Source organism: Protopterus annectens, chromosome 10.part0 (assembly GCF_019279795.1).
Source record: "Protopterus annectens isolate FY-2018-M chromosome 10.part0, PAN1.0, whole genome shotgun sequence".
NCBI lineage: Eukaryota > Metazoa > Chordata > Ceratodontiformes > Protopteridae > Protopterus > Protopterus annectens.
Window position 1 is genome coordinate 883,455,102 of NC_056744.1, and position 15,214 is coordinate 883,470,315.

Here is a 15,214-nt window from a genome sequence, read left to right on the forward strand (position 1 = left end):
ATTCCCGTGCTGTCCTCTTCCTCTCGTCTATCCTTGCCGGCCTATGGTAAACCCTTTCTGGGAAGGTTCTGTCCAGCACTTTGCCTGTTCGGTTAGTATGTTTTGCTGACAAGGCATTCTGACTAGTGGGGGGGGGGTGTCCTCATCTCCCCCCCCAAAAAACAGATGTGAAGTTGTTGAAGCTCGCCGTTCATTCTTGACTTATGGGTTCGGAGCCGATCCCTCGGCTCCGATACAGCCACATGCAAAGCTTGAGGTCTTCCAGTAGCTTGAGGCCAAGCCCCCTATCCCATGATGCACTGTGAATTACCTCAGATCTAGTTTGCCACGGCATCTGATCGGAGGTTCCAGTGTATGCTCGGGCCAGTAACTTAAAAATTTTTCTGTTTAGTAGCTTTACTAATATTTTGCATAAGTAGTTAGTTAGTTAGCTCTTATAGCTTCCCCTTCTGTATGATATTATATTCTTACTATATTTACTCTCTAGTTATTTGGCCTAGTTGTTTTTGGCCTAGTTAACTTGAGTGTGTCTTAGATATTATGTAACAGTTATAATTATAGTATAAGAGTTTTTTGGTGTGCTACTATATACTTACTATATTTACTCTTTAGATATTTGGCCTAGTTTGTCGGCCTAGTTAACTTGAGTGTGTGGTACACTTATTCTATAGTAGTTATAGCATAGAGTTTTTGAATAACTATCTTAGGCTCTCGTATGTGTGTGTGTGTGTGTGTGTGTGTGTGTGTGTGTGTGTGTGTGTGTGTGTGTGTGTGTGTGTGTGTGTGTGTGTATTTCTAGAGCCTATTGTTGCTAATTTCTCATTGAAATTTGATCCGCGTGGGTTTAGTGTGGTATCATGGCAGATAAGGACAAACATCCCAAGTCCGGTTTTAAAACATTTCTGGACTGTAATCAAACAATGTCAGTCACTGATGGGCATGTTACCTGTGTATATTGTTTAGGGGCTGTCCACTTGCAAGAATCTTGTGCTATCTGCCATTCCTTTTCTTCCAGAGTTTTGTTAGAGAGGAAAAAGAAATTAATGGATAGGGGTTTGCTAAAATACTCTTTTCAAGAGGCATTGAGTGACCAAGATGTTGCTAGCAAATCCTCTAATCCTCCAAGTCCTCTGCTGAATCTAAGGACTCAAAAATATCTAATGAGACATCGGCTCCACATGTTTCAGAGCCGACTGTCTTTTCTTTTCAGAGCCGGCCCACAGCCTTGGAACTGGTATCTGAAGTGCCTCAGTTACCTTTACTTCATTCGGCACCATCGGTGCATTCATCTAGGTTGTCTGTCAGACTTTCAGATTTGGATATGGATCGACTGGTGCAGAAGCTTCAACAGACACCAGGCCTTGCCAAATTGCTATTGGCTTCGACCAAACGGCTTTGGAGCCAAAGACCACTACTCCTGCTTTGAAGCCAAAGACCACTACTACTGCTTTGACTACTCCTCCTCCAAGCCATGTCGGCCCTTCGGAGCCAGAAGAATCAGACCTGTTGTTCATGGAGCCATTGGGGTCGAGGCCTGTTCCAGTGTCCTCGGCTCCATCCACTCTGACATCCTCAGTGCCGACTGGGAATTCTAGGAGCCAACACTCTCCAGTTGGATCTGGAGAGGATAGTCGAACTGACTTGGTGCACACTCTCTCTCTCGGGGCTTCGGCTTCGATGAGCTCGACTGCTACCTCCAGCTTGGAGCCCACTGCCTCGATGTGGGAGGGTTTGACGGTTCCCTCGGATCCGTCGATTCCTTCCCATTGAAGCTGTGGTGCCTTCGATGCCATGAGGAGAGCTTTGTCACCCAAGACATTCTTGACTTCAGGCCTTGCTTCCTCATCCTCTAAAGCACATGTGTCTGCTTCTGCTTCTATCATCCAGGCTAAGCATAGAGACCCAGAGCCTCAGGTAGCCCCACAGGGTGCCCCTTGCTCTTCCGAGACCTCTCCAGAAGCCCCCACTGAGGAGGCTTCTAGGAAGAGATTGTGCAAGAGGAGACAATTGGACTCCCCACAGGAGTCTTTAGCATCTGTTACTGACTTGGATGAGTCAGAAGGGTCCCCACGGTCCCCCTCTGTGGATATCACCTTTGCTGAGATACTTGAAATCCTTAGGCAGAGGGGTGATTTGCAGTTCAACCACCCTACTGAGGATGTGTCAGTTCTCCTGAAGGCTTTTGGGTCTCAACCCACCACCTCTTGGGTGTCTCCGCCCTTCGATAAGCTCATGCAGTTGGTCTCTCGAAGGGCGTGGGAGTCACCGGAGTCCATGGAGCCTGTCACTAGGAGGCCTAACAAGTTTATATCAGCCCCACCAGACAAAACATTCTTAAGCAAAGGAGTTCCTGTTGATGCCGTGGTGGTGGCGGCGGCCACCAAAAAGGAAATGTCTGAGACTTTCTCATCTATCCATCCTCCTAATAGAGAGTCTAGGATCATGGATAGATATGGGAATTGCATGTTCAGTTCAGCGACTTTTGATCTCCGTTCACTGAACTACTTAACCCATTTGACTAGGTTGCAAAGAGATCTCCTTAAGGAGTTTGGAGATGCTGTTCAAGGTACAGTGGCTGCAGGTGCCTCTGATAAAGTTGCTGCCCAGCTTTCTACCCTAAATTCTATTGTCAACTCATCCATGCATCTCGTATCCTATGCAGCTGATGGAAAGAGTAGGGCAGTAGAAGACATTCCTGGATGCACTTGTGTTCCTTCACGGAGCCCTTCAATCATCCTTCGTGAACACCCCCTGTGATGGCTCATCCCTTTTTGGGCCTAAAGTGAAGGAAACCTTGACCAGGTATGAACAGGAGGGAAAGACTCTGTCTGCCGTTGGAGTCCGTTTTTCCCACCCCTACCCGATCTTATCCCAAAGGTCAAAGGGGAGGGAAAATGTGGTTCCGGAAAGTCCAAGGAGCCTTTCAGGACACGTGGTGAACCCCCCTCCAGGGGCAGAGGAGGGGGGGTAATAGTGGAAGACGCCACCCTCACGGCAGAGAAGGTCTGCAACAGCAAGGTGACAGAGATCACTTCTCTGGGCAACCCTACCAGCGTTCCTGAAAGGAGGCCTGACTGTCCTCCTCTGGAGGCAGCTGGGGGTCGCTTATTTTTGTACCCAGACACCTGGCAAAAAATAAAAGACAGCTGGGTACAAAGTATCATTTCCAGAGGGTAATTCATACCATTCGCCACACCCTGTCCATCTGTAAGGAGAATCCCGGATGTTCCTCCCAGTTACAGGGAACAGGCAACTATAGAGGTCCGAAAGTTGCTAGAAAAAGAATCATCCAGCCATTCCCAGCAGACCAATCAGGATCCGGAACTTACTCGAGATTCTTTTTGGTTCCAAAGAAAACAGGTGACTGGAGACCTATTTTGGACCTCAGCAGACTGAACCAATATGTAAAGAAAGAGAAGTTCCGGATGGTCATGCTTCAGTCTATACTTCCCTTCTTAGGGAAGGACAATTGGATGTGCTTGATAGATCTCAAGGATGCGTGCTACCACATAAAGATGGCCAGGCCATCCAGAGATCACCTGTGTTTCTGGCTGGGAGCCAGTCATTTTCAGTTTCAAGCCCTGCCCTTTGGTCTCACTACAGCCCCTTGAGTGTATGCATGGCAGTGGTCACAGCTCACCTGAGGCGTCTAGGATTTCAGGTGTTTCCGTACGTAGACAATTGGCTCCTTACCGCCACCACCAGGCATCAACTTATTCAGGCAAAGGAGTACACTGTGTCACTCTGCAGTCATCTAGGCATTGCAGTCAACTCAAAAAGATTCTGCCTTGTCGCCATCGCAGCATATCGTTTTTATTGGGGCAGAGCTAGATACCTCAACCACCACTCTAAAGCTACCAGTAGAAAGAGTCTTTCCTCTTCGTCAGCATGTTAGCACATTGGTATCGAAACACAGAGCACCAGCTTCAGAAGTCCTGAAAGTATTGGGTATGATGGCTGCAGCAATCCTAGCCATACCATTAGCAAGAATGCATATGCTGATCCTTCAGTGGCTGTTGTTCACTCAGTGGTCTTAACAGGAACTACCCATGGACCACATAATATTGATTACAAGCTCTTGCAAGAAAGACCTCCAGTGGTGGTTGACGTCTCTTTATGTCACCATAGGATGCCCCTTAGTTCTACTCCCACCAGTAGCCATTGTGACCATGGACACTTCCCTGATAGGGTTGGGTGGGGCATTTTCAGGGAAAGACTGCCCAAGGCACATGGACCGCTCAGGAGTCACATTTGAATATCAGTATCCTGGAGATGAGAGCAGTACTTTTGGCATTGCAGTACTTTCAGCACACTCTTCCTCTAGGAACGATTGTGATTCAGACAGACAATGTCAGTTGTCTGGTATTTGAACAAACAAGGGGGAACCAGATCTTACCCCCTTTGCTGAGAAGCCCTCAGAGTTTGACAGGGGGCTGTTTCCTCCCAATGCTTTCTGTTGGCAACGCACATCCCGGGGAGATCAAACGTGATAGCAGACAAACTAAGCAGGGTGATCCTATTGCCACAGGAGTGGTCCCTCAAGAAAGAGATTGCGGACAGGATTTTCCACAAATGGGGCCAGCCTTACTGCGACCTTTTTGCCAGTCACATCAACACAAAATGCAGAAGCTACTTTGCCCGGATTCCCCTCTCGGAGAAGCCCCGAGGGACGCTCTCGTACTACACAATTGGCCCCCGGGTCTCCTCTATGCATTTCCACCAATATCATTGATACCAAAGGTACTACAGAAAGCAAAATCTCTAGGAAAGACCATCATTCTTATAGCCCCTCATTGGCCTTGGCAGATTTGGTTCCCATTCCTTCAACCTCATCTCTTGGAGGATCCCTGAATTCTGGACCCAGTTCCAGACCTACTGACACACCCGTAGGAGGACCTTCATCCCTCTCTGCAGTCACTGAAGCTGACAGCTTGGCTGCTCTAGTTCCCCTCGTAGCCAGGCTTCATAACCTTTCCAGTGCGACAAAACAGATCCTTTTGTCTTCTCACAAGCCCTCCACTAGAAAATTGTATCTTAGTAAGTGGAAGAGATTTTCCATATGGGCCTCTAAAAATAATATTGATCTTTACCAAGCCCCCATGACATCCATATTAGAGTTTTTGACTATGATTTTTAACAAAGGAGCGGCAGCAGCAACAGTTCGGGTTCAGTTGGCTGCTATTTCTAATTTTCATCTTGGAGTTGATGGTTTAAATATCATGTCTCACAAGTTATCCAAAGCTTTTCTCAAGGGGACATTTCATGAGACCACTTGTGAGAACTCCCTATTCTCCATGGAATCTAAATTTTATGCTTCCAAGTATAATTCTCCCTCCATTTGAACCAGCATCATCTTGTGATCTCAAATATTTGTCATGGGAAACCATTTTTCTGGTAGCTATTACTTCTGCCTGCAGAGTATCAGAGCTTCAGGCTTTATCTGTCAACCCTCCGTATTTGATTTTTCATGCTGACAGAGTATCACTTAGGACAAATCCTTCTTTTTTGCCCAAAGTTTGTTCAGAAACCAATATTAACCAAGTTATTGAGTTACCCATTTTCTTCCCTTATTATTCCAACAAATTAGAGTATATGCTGCACCAACTTGATTTTCACAGACAGGTCAGATTTTATTTGGATAGAACTAAAGATTTCAGGAAATCAGACCAACTTTTTGTTTCATTCTCTGAATCCAGGAAAGGTAAACCAGTGGCTAGAACAACTCTGTCTAAATGATTATCTGATTGTATCACTTTTGCCTATTCTGCTGCTAATATGTCCTTGCAACACAAGATTAAAGCTCACTCAACCAGAGCAGTCCCTACGTCCTCTGCATTTTCAGCCAAACTTCCCCTTGATAACATTTGTGCAGCAGCCACTTGGTCAAAACCTCATACCTTTATCACTCATTTCAAAGTGGATAAGGCCTCCAGGGACAGAGCATCCTTTGGGTCCACTGTCCTGAGAAATATACTCCCGTGAGCCACCTGAGGTTGATGGTGCTTGGGACGCTACCCATCAGTCAAGAATGAACGGCGAGATTGAACAACTTCACATTAAGAAGTTATGTACTCACCATAACATTCCATGTGAGTTGTTCATCTCACCTTCATTCTTACGTCCCTCCCTCCTACCCCCTCCTGGCTGATAGTTGATCTAGATGTTGCTTCATCCTGGTTGCTCAATGTCTTCTTACCCTTCTATAGGGGAATAATTATTATATATGGTTATAGTATATGCAGCAAACAAGATCTGAGGTTATTCACAGTGCATCATGGGATGAGGGGGCTTGGCCTCGAGCTACTGGAAGACCTCGAGCTTTGCATGTGGCCATATTGGAGCCAAGGGATTCGCTCCGAACCCATCAGTCAAGAATGAAGGCGAGATGAACAACTCGCATGGAAAATTATGGTGAGTACATAACTTCTTATTCCAGAAGTCAGGCTGAGCTGACCAGTGAGCTATACCTGCATTCAGGATATCCCCACAGCTAAGGTCTTCAGCAGTGATTGCACTTGGGCATTTCCATGAAGTTCCTAACGTAATCATACTTTCTGAGCAGAAGTGCTTGAAGTAGTGCCTTTTATAGCAGTCAGGAAAGCATACTAATTAAAATGTTTTTTTTTTTCCAGGGAGAATAGAGATCCATTTGTACAAAAGGCAAGATAGCAAAAAAAAACTTAATTGGAATAAAATTGAAAATGGTTTGATGTTAAAGGTATTTTAAAATATTAATCTATTTCTTTATATTTCTTTGTTGAAATCAGATAAAACATCTAGAATTGGCACTAGTTATGTATAGAGAGGAAATAAATAGATACATCTTGCAGCTAGAAGATAATAAGGAATCGTTTGAGAACCAATTAAAGAAAAAGTCTGAAGAGGTAAGTGTACTGCTTCATTTTAATATGTCATTAATGTGATTATTAAAACATTTAGATGTATACAAAGTTTATGTATGAGCACTATGGGATTTACAGGTTCCTATTACGTTGTTGAAGTTGTACAACTTCGAACGTCATATGGTCGAACCCATATGTATGTAAAACTTTAAAAATGTAAAAAAAAAAAAAAAAAATGCAGTACAGTGCGGAAAGGGAAGATTTTCCTTTACTACACTGTAGCGCAATTTCAGAGTTAGTATATTTAAAGAGCGGGGGGGGGGTGTGGGGAGCAGTCCCCCATGTGGGGTGTGCCCCCTGCTTACAACCATTAGAAAACTTTTTTCTTTTTTTTTCTTTTTATTTTTTAGGTATTTGAAGTTTTACAACTTTGAACATATGGGTTTGACCATATGACATTCGAAGTTGTAAAACTTCGATAAGGTAATAGGAACCCAGATTTACATATGGCAATCTACTGATAATTCTTCTCTTAGAAGAAGAAGTATGTATAGCAACAAGCATATTCCCAGAAACGTGATATTAGTTTTAGGTGTTTTGTTGGTAGAGATTTGCATATCTATAGCTGATTCTGTATTCCTTTAACTAAAATGTATTAGATATGCATTACATTCAAAACTGTATTATGGAGTACTGTGCAAGTACTGTAATCTATTTTCTATACAGACCCCAAGCTCATTTTAATTTTCAGTAATTATCTTCCATGCATTACATTTCCAGAAGTACCGCTGATACTTTTGTGTAGAGTTGACTCCAAATACAGAAGACTGGATGCCTGGATGTTCATTGTGTTTCGCTGTTGCAATCATTACACTTGGGTTATCCTGCCGGCAGGCTACCCGCTGTCAGCCCGAATTCCAAAGTCCTGGTCCGGCGTTGGTTGCTGTTGCCTTTTCCCTGACGTCAGTGCGCCAGGGGTATAAAAGATGCAGCCGACACCATTTTCTTCAGTCTTTCTTGCCGCACGGTGCCCGAAGCAAAAGCAGTTCGCAAGTGCCGGTTGGCTGACTACTGAGATTTTCGAAATTGAATTTCAGATCCGAAGTCTTCAGTAAAGCTAAGTGCCCTGTTGGGGAAACTTTTTTCTTGCTCCAGACTGATGTCAGAAAAAGTTAACAATTGTATTTCTTGTGGGAAGCAAATACCTCATAAGGATTTTCATTCTTAACTGTATTCCTTGCCTAGGCCCTGACCACGACGTTGCTAGTTCTCGGTTTTGTGCTAGATTTAACCAACGCACTATTAAGCGTCGGTACGATTTTGCATTTCATTACTTTGGCCTTAGGTTTAACTATATAATGCCGTCGGAACAGCTGACGACCGGAGTTCATAAAAAGCGCAAGGAAAAAGAAAAGGACAGGCATCCGAGGTCCAAAACCGACGACGAAGCCTCTTCTAGGCCAGTCGCCGGTTCTCAGTGAGACGCTTTCGCAGCCCCCGACACCCGCTACCTCCAAGCCACAGGCCGCCTCCGATTCCCACTTGGAGACCACTACGCCTCTGGATACTCAAGGTATTGGGCCTTCGGAAACTAATCCCTCAGATGGGTCCGGAGCTGCTGAGTAGGCATCGGCTTCTGAGGGTGTTTTCAGACCTACACAGCTTTATATCAAGCCAACTTCAGCATCCAAGACAAAGACTAAAACCACTTTAAAGACAAGGAAACATGTGCAGCATTCTCCAGGACAGACTTCCATGCCTAAGAAACAGATGCTCAAAATGGCCGAAGACCTAATTACTTTGATCAGGGGTTCCCATCCCCCTCCTGATAAGAGGCTTAGGCAAGACACTGAATATGATTCCTCTGATCAGGTTTCCATTTCCTCTGACTCCTCTTCAGAACAGGGATATTCTATTCCTCCATATGAGGATTCTGATGCTGAAGAATCTATTCCTTCAGCTTCTCCTCCTGAGGATTATTCCTTTGGGGAAACCCTGCATACCATGAGGGAGCATTTCCACTGGGAGAGCCAAGATTACTCAGAATCTAAGAAAAGGCTCAGGGACTTTCTTCTACTACCTCAGCACAGACCTCTTGCTATTCCACCTGTTCTAGACATTGTACATGTATTTTCAGAGTCCGGACCGTCTCCCGACTCTTTACCTCCTGCACCTGTTAAGTCAGACAGATACTACAGGGTTCCAGATTCTCATAAATTTCTATATAAAAACCCTGCTGCTGACCCAGAAACTATATCTCAGGGTCCCAAAGGGGTCAAGGCCTCTACTGCAAAAAACCCTGTCCCCTCAGATAGGGATTCAAGGGCACTGGACAGATGGGGAAAAAAGTTTACACTTCTGCTACCTTGGCTGTAAGTAAGGCTGCTTTAAATGGTCAGTTTCATATGCTTAAATATCAGCAATACTTAATGTCACTGCTAAAACAGAAAATGTTGACAAATTCTGAATGTTCTGAGAACAAGGAAATGCAGGATTTATTGCATGCAGCTGAACAAGTGGGAAAGCATACTTTGCAATGTGGTTTTGATTCACTGGAGGCCTCTTGCAGGGCCGCAGTTACAGGTTCTGTCGTTAGAAGGCATGCTTGGTTAAAGGAACAGAATCTGCCTGATCATGTTAAAGCAAAATTATTGGATGCTCCATTACAGCATGATACTTTGTTTGGTGTTAAGGCAGAAGAGGTGTTGAAGAAAATGGAAGATAAAGCTAAATCTATGCAGACAGTAAAGGATTTCTTACAGGTACAGCCTCCCAGATTTAGCAGGAACTGGCCTTCTAAGAATTGGTCCTTTCCAGTGTCAGGCCACAAAGAGGCAGATACAGACACCCTAGAGGCAGACAACAGCCCCAGGGCTCATGCAGGCCCAAACAGTAGGGTGCTTCTACCTCCAAAAGCGGAGAAGACAAATCATAGCCTTATAGGAAACAGACCCAATGACTTCCCTCTGCCAATGCCAAGCACTTATTTCTTGGCAGCACCCTTAGGGGGGAAAGCTAGCACTTTTTTCACAAAACTGGCACAAGATAACCCAGGACAAATGGGTCTTAAATATAGTATCTCAGGGCTACATGTTCCATTTTCACACCCTTCAAAAGGCAAAAGGTATGCCAGTCCTGCCACACAATCAATGGGCAGAGGCCCAAAAACAAGTTTCATCTCTCATGGACATGAGGGCTATTCAGCCAGTGCCACAACAAGAGCAGGGACAAGGATTTTACTCAAGACTTTTCTTAGTACCAAGAAAGGACAAAGCTTGGAGGCCAGTTCTGGACCTGTCTATTCTAAATACTTTTCTGGACATTCCAAAATTCAAAATGTTGACTCTGCAGCAGCTTCTACCCATGCTGGACAAGAAGGCTTGGCTTGTAACTTTGGACCTCAAAGAGGCATACCTGCATGTCCCAATCAGACAAGCTTGCAGAAGATATCACAGATTCATAGCTGGCTCAATGCACTACCAATTCTCTGCACTGCGCTTTGGCTTATCTACTGCGCCCAGGGTCTTCACAAAATGCCTGGCACCAGTAATTGCATTTTGCAGACAAAGAGGAATTCAAATATATCCCTACTTGGATGACTGCCTTAATCAAGCAGAGACCAAAGACATTCTACTAAAGTAGCTGGCGTTTGTAAAAAGATTACTAATTTGCCTAGGGTACACAGTAATTGAAAAGAAATCAAAACTAGTACCCTCTCAAGAGATAATATTCCTGGGTGCAACCTTAAATACAACTGCCCAGATGGCTTATCTCACGCCAGGCAAACAAAGGCAACTGACTTCTTACTTCGAAAGCATGGCAACAAAGACCCAGTTATCTGCAAGAAAAATTCTGCAGGCTCTGGGCTACATGGCATCCTGCATTCTACTAATTCCATATGCAAGACTGCATATGAGGAAACTACAATGGTATCTAAAAAGTGTTTGGACTCAACATTGCCACAGCCTGGAAACATTAATTACTCTCATTCCCTGCCTGCAACAGGAGTTTTGATGGTGGGCACAGGCCTGTCACCACAACAAGGGACATCCATTCACTTTACCCATAGCCAGGCAGACACTAACAACAGATGCATCAGATTATGCCTGGGGGGCACACATGGCAGGAAAATGTATTCAGGGCACATGGCCCACAAGCCAAATGCATCTTCATATCAATCAAAAAGAGATGCTAGCTGTACAGAATGCCCTGACAGCCTTCAAGGACTTACTTCATCCAGGACAACTTCTGATAAAAACGGACAATACTACAGTCATGTGGTACATAAACAAGCAAGGAGGCACACATTCCTACCCCCTCTGCAGGCAAGCCATGACTTTGTGGAACACAGCATTGATGTATCAAGTACACCTGCAAGCACAATTCCTGCCAGGAAAGACAAATACTTTGGCAGACAACTAAGCAGAAACCTCATGGATCCTCACGAGTGGAAACTAGATCCACAAATTTTCAGCATGATAACAGGGAAATGGGGATGCCCAGACATATATCTATTTGCCTCCCCTTACAACTGACAGTTACAGAGATTCTGCACTCGGACTTATCAGAAACAAGCATGGAAAGTGGACGCCCTTTCATTCAGCTGGAAAGCCCTTACAGTATATGCCTTCCCTCCTCTGCCTCTCCTCCCCAAGATACTCCTAATGGTCAGACAAGAGAAGCCAAAAATTATCCTGATTGCCCCAGACTGGCCACACCAGCACTGGTACCCAATCCTAAAGGGCTTGTCTCAAGGCCCAGCCTGGACATTACCTCAAATTCCTCATTTGCTGACCCAACAAAGCAATCAGATCCTGCACAGCCAACTCAGAACCCTAAATCTGGCTGCATGGCGGATAATGTAACCATACAGAACACACCTCTCTCTAAAGCAGTTATGGATGTTATTTTGGAGGCCAGGAGGCCCAGCTCCAGAAAATTTTATGCAGAAAAATGGAAGAGATTCTGTGCTTGGAACCAGGCACAAGGAATTGACACACTTGTACCAAATATTCCTCAGATTTTACAATACCTAACTGAGATTCTGGACAAAGGCCTATCCTTCTCATCAATTAAGATCCATGCCTCTGCCATTTCAGCTCATTACAATACGGACCCACCTATTTTTTCTCATCCACTGCTAAGGCAGTATCTCAGAGGGCCAAAAACATAAGACTTCCAAGGAGAGCTCCAATAACTGCATGGGACCTCAATTTTGTCTTGGAAAAACTCACACTGCCTCCTTTTGAGCCAGCCAATACAGCCGAGATAAAATGCTTATCATGGAAAACAGCTCTTCTCCTAGCAATAACTTCAGCAAGAAGAGTCTCAGAGTTACAGGCACTAATGGCTGTGGAACCTTTTATTATTTTCCATCCAGACAGGGTTTCTCTAAGGACAAACCCAACATGTATGCCTAAGGTAGTGTCCAGTGTGGCTCTTAACCAAACCATACATTTGCCTACCTTTTATCCAAACCCGTAGAATAAGGGGGCGAGACTTCGGCATTCTTTGGACATACACAGACAGCTACGCTTTTACTTGGACAAAACAAAAGCTTTCAGAAAGACTGAGCAGCTCTTAGTGGCATATGCTGCAGGATCGCAAGTAAAAGCCATTTCAAAGCAGACTATTTCAAAATGGATAGGCCACTGCATTCGTTTCTGCTTTTCACAACATGGCAAATCAGTGCCTAAGGGCATTAGGCCACCTTCTACCAGAGCAGCAGCCACTTCAGCAGCCTTCCTCAGAGGAGTACCAACCAAGGACATTTTGGAGGCTGCAACCTGGACTTCAGTGCACACTTTTACAAAGCACTACCACTTACCTTTTTACTCTAAATCCAGAGCAGGCTTTGCCACTGCAGTTCTGCAGGGCCTCATAGCCACTCCTAATTCTATTTAGGCCCAGCCACCCAACCTCAGCTTTGGGATTCAACTCCAGTGTAATGACTGCAACAGTGAAACACGATGAACATAGTACAGTTGTGTACTTAACATAAATGTAGATGTTCGAGTGTATTCACTGTTGCAGTCCAGGTTACCCTCCCACCATCCCCCTTTCATTGCTGGGAATTATCTGTACTTCTCTATTCTGTACAACCTATGTGATGTATTTGCTTGTAGATGAAGGTTATGTGCATGCTTTTTTATGATTAGAATACTTTTTAGCCTACCCTTTTGGGGGCACCTGACATCTGGGGCAAGAAAAACTGAAGAAAATGGCGTCGGTTGCATCTTTTATACCCCTGGCACACTGACGTCAGGGAAGAGGCGACAGCAACCGACGCCGGACCAGGACTTTAGAATTCGGGCCGACTGCGGGTAGCCTGTCAGGATAACCCAAGTGTAATGACTGCAACAGTGAATACACTCAAACATCTACATTTATGGTAGGTACACAACTGTACTTTGTCTCACCACCTGTTAACATTGTCATTCTTTCGTTTTAAGTTAGCATAGCTCTCTGTATTTTATGTGTGTATGTTTAAACTGTGATAAAAAAATCCCCACCCTTGAATTTGAGTGCTTCATCTGACAAAATAGCTGTCATAAAAAGTAGTATAACCTGAATGTGGAAGTGAGATGTATTGCTTCTGATTTAGATTTCTGTCTCTTATTATTTTTTCCTCCCTGCCACAGCTACGTGAAGTGGCCACTATATGTATGTATGTATGAATGTGAAGTAAGACTCATATATATATATATATATATATATATATATATATATATATATATGTGTGTGTGTGTGTGTGTGGTTATATCATGAAAAGTAGAAAACTCAAAATAAAGAAAACAAATTGTATAACAAAAAAGAGAGGATCACAAAACACTGAATGACCCATATGAGTGAATCGCAAAGCATTGACTACTACTGTTCCACTAAAAAGCTCCCTATATCAGTAAAACCTTGTTGCTGCAAAATTAAGATCAGTTGTTGTCTTGGTAGTTGGCAGTAATACATTTAGAAAGAAGGTTTTTAGTAACATAATGTGTCTGGTTAGGGTTAGCCCATGAGTAATGTGGATGGTTCTGGTAGTCACATGAGTCTGGGCAACAATAGTTCAGAGGACCCACTGAAACAAGAAGTCAGGTGGCCTTTGGAAGATTCAGTAGGCTTTATTTAGCATTGGTGCCTCAAACAGAATTAGTGTAGTCAAGGGATCACCAATACTGCTAAATAACTTGGGCCCAAAGTCATAATTAACAGACAGGGCTGTCACATACCCATTTTTTTCAAATCTGTCTGGAAAACTGAACGTTTATCAGGAAAATTAATTTAAGAAGTTGAATATAAAAGTTTATAAACTCATCAACAAGATATCTAGTTTTGTACAAACACCACTTCAGTGTGATGGGTTTGTGTTTGAGAGAGAGTGTTGAAAAACAAGACATTTTACTTTATGCAGTGATGAATGGGGGTACCCATTTATATCATAATATGGGCACGATAAGTGGGTGGAGTAGATAGGTGAAAGGATGGAGCAAAAGGTGTCATTTTTATAAGTGTTTTCCCTTTTCCAAATGAGGAGCACTGTTAACATATAAAGGTATGTACTTCAGTTTTGGTGGAAAGAATGCCACCAGAAAGCTTTAAACAGACTGTGTCATTGGTTAAAAAAAATGAAATCATGAAGTCTGGTACTTGATAAAACAAATGCCCAATCCAGCTGTTGTCACCACAACCACAAATATTTTTGAATTTTGAAAGAAATAGAAGTGCTAATCCTTGGGATTCTTTATCCTGTCAGTGTTATTACCCACCTGACTTATAAGGTGTTCAGGATTGCTGTAAAAGTTTTGTTGGTTTGAAAAACAGAATATCAAAGTAAGATGACTTCTTGTGGTTGGGGGCCCCTAACCGACCGTAGGCTTTATTGATGCGTTGCCTAAAACCAGCTATGTCAAAACAGCATTTTCATTGTTTTAAATATGGTGCACATTCATGTTTTGTCCTTCCTGCACATAGTAAGGACCATTTGCCATGTATTTACAATAAGTACAGGAAACATCATGCAAATGTACCCTTCTTACTCTAATTTTGTTGCTATGTCTCAGAATCTTGTAACATATTATTACTTTTCCTCATACCTCTCAACCTCTCAGAACAAGACGTGAAGACAAAGCTGGAAATAATGGGGAGACATATCCCAAAAATAGGGGCATTTTTTAAACTTGGCTCCTATAAACTTAAAAAGTTGCTAGAATAGCAGATTGTGAACTAGTATCTATTTTCTGAAGGATATTACATCTGAAACTCAAATCTCTCTCATTATTTAGTGACTTCAGACCCCAATAATTTGCCAGAAAACCACAAATTTTATGAGGAACAGACCAAAAATATGAGGTAAAAATCTGGACAATTGAGAGAGA

At 43.5% G+C, this 15,214-nt stretch overlaps 1 protein-coding gene across 1 annotated transcript in view; it reads left to right on the plus strand.

Annotated features, from left to right (window-relative positions):
• Nucleotides 1–15,214, plus strand: part of CCDC18 (coiled-coil domain containing 18) — a 2,776,331-nt gene that overhangs the window by 1,231,092 nt on the left and 1,530,025 nt on the right. Inside the window, exon 10 of the mRNA XM_044086821.1 lies at nt 6,768–6,884. Coding sequence (XP_043942756.1) covers nt 6,768–6,884 — 117 coding nt within the window. The remainder of the gene's footprint in view (nt 1–6,767; nt 6,885–15,214) is intronic.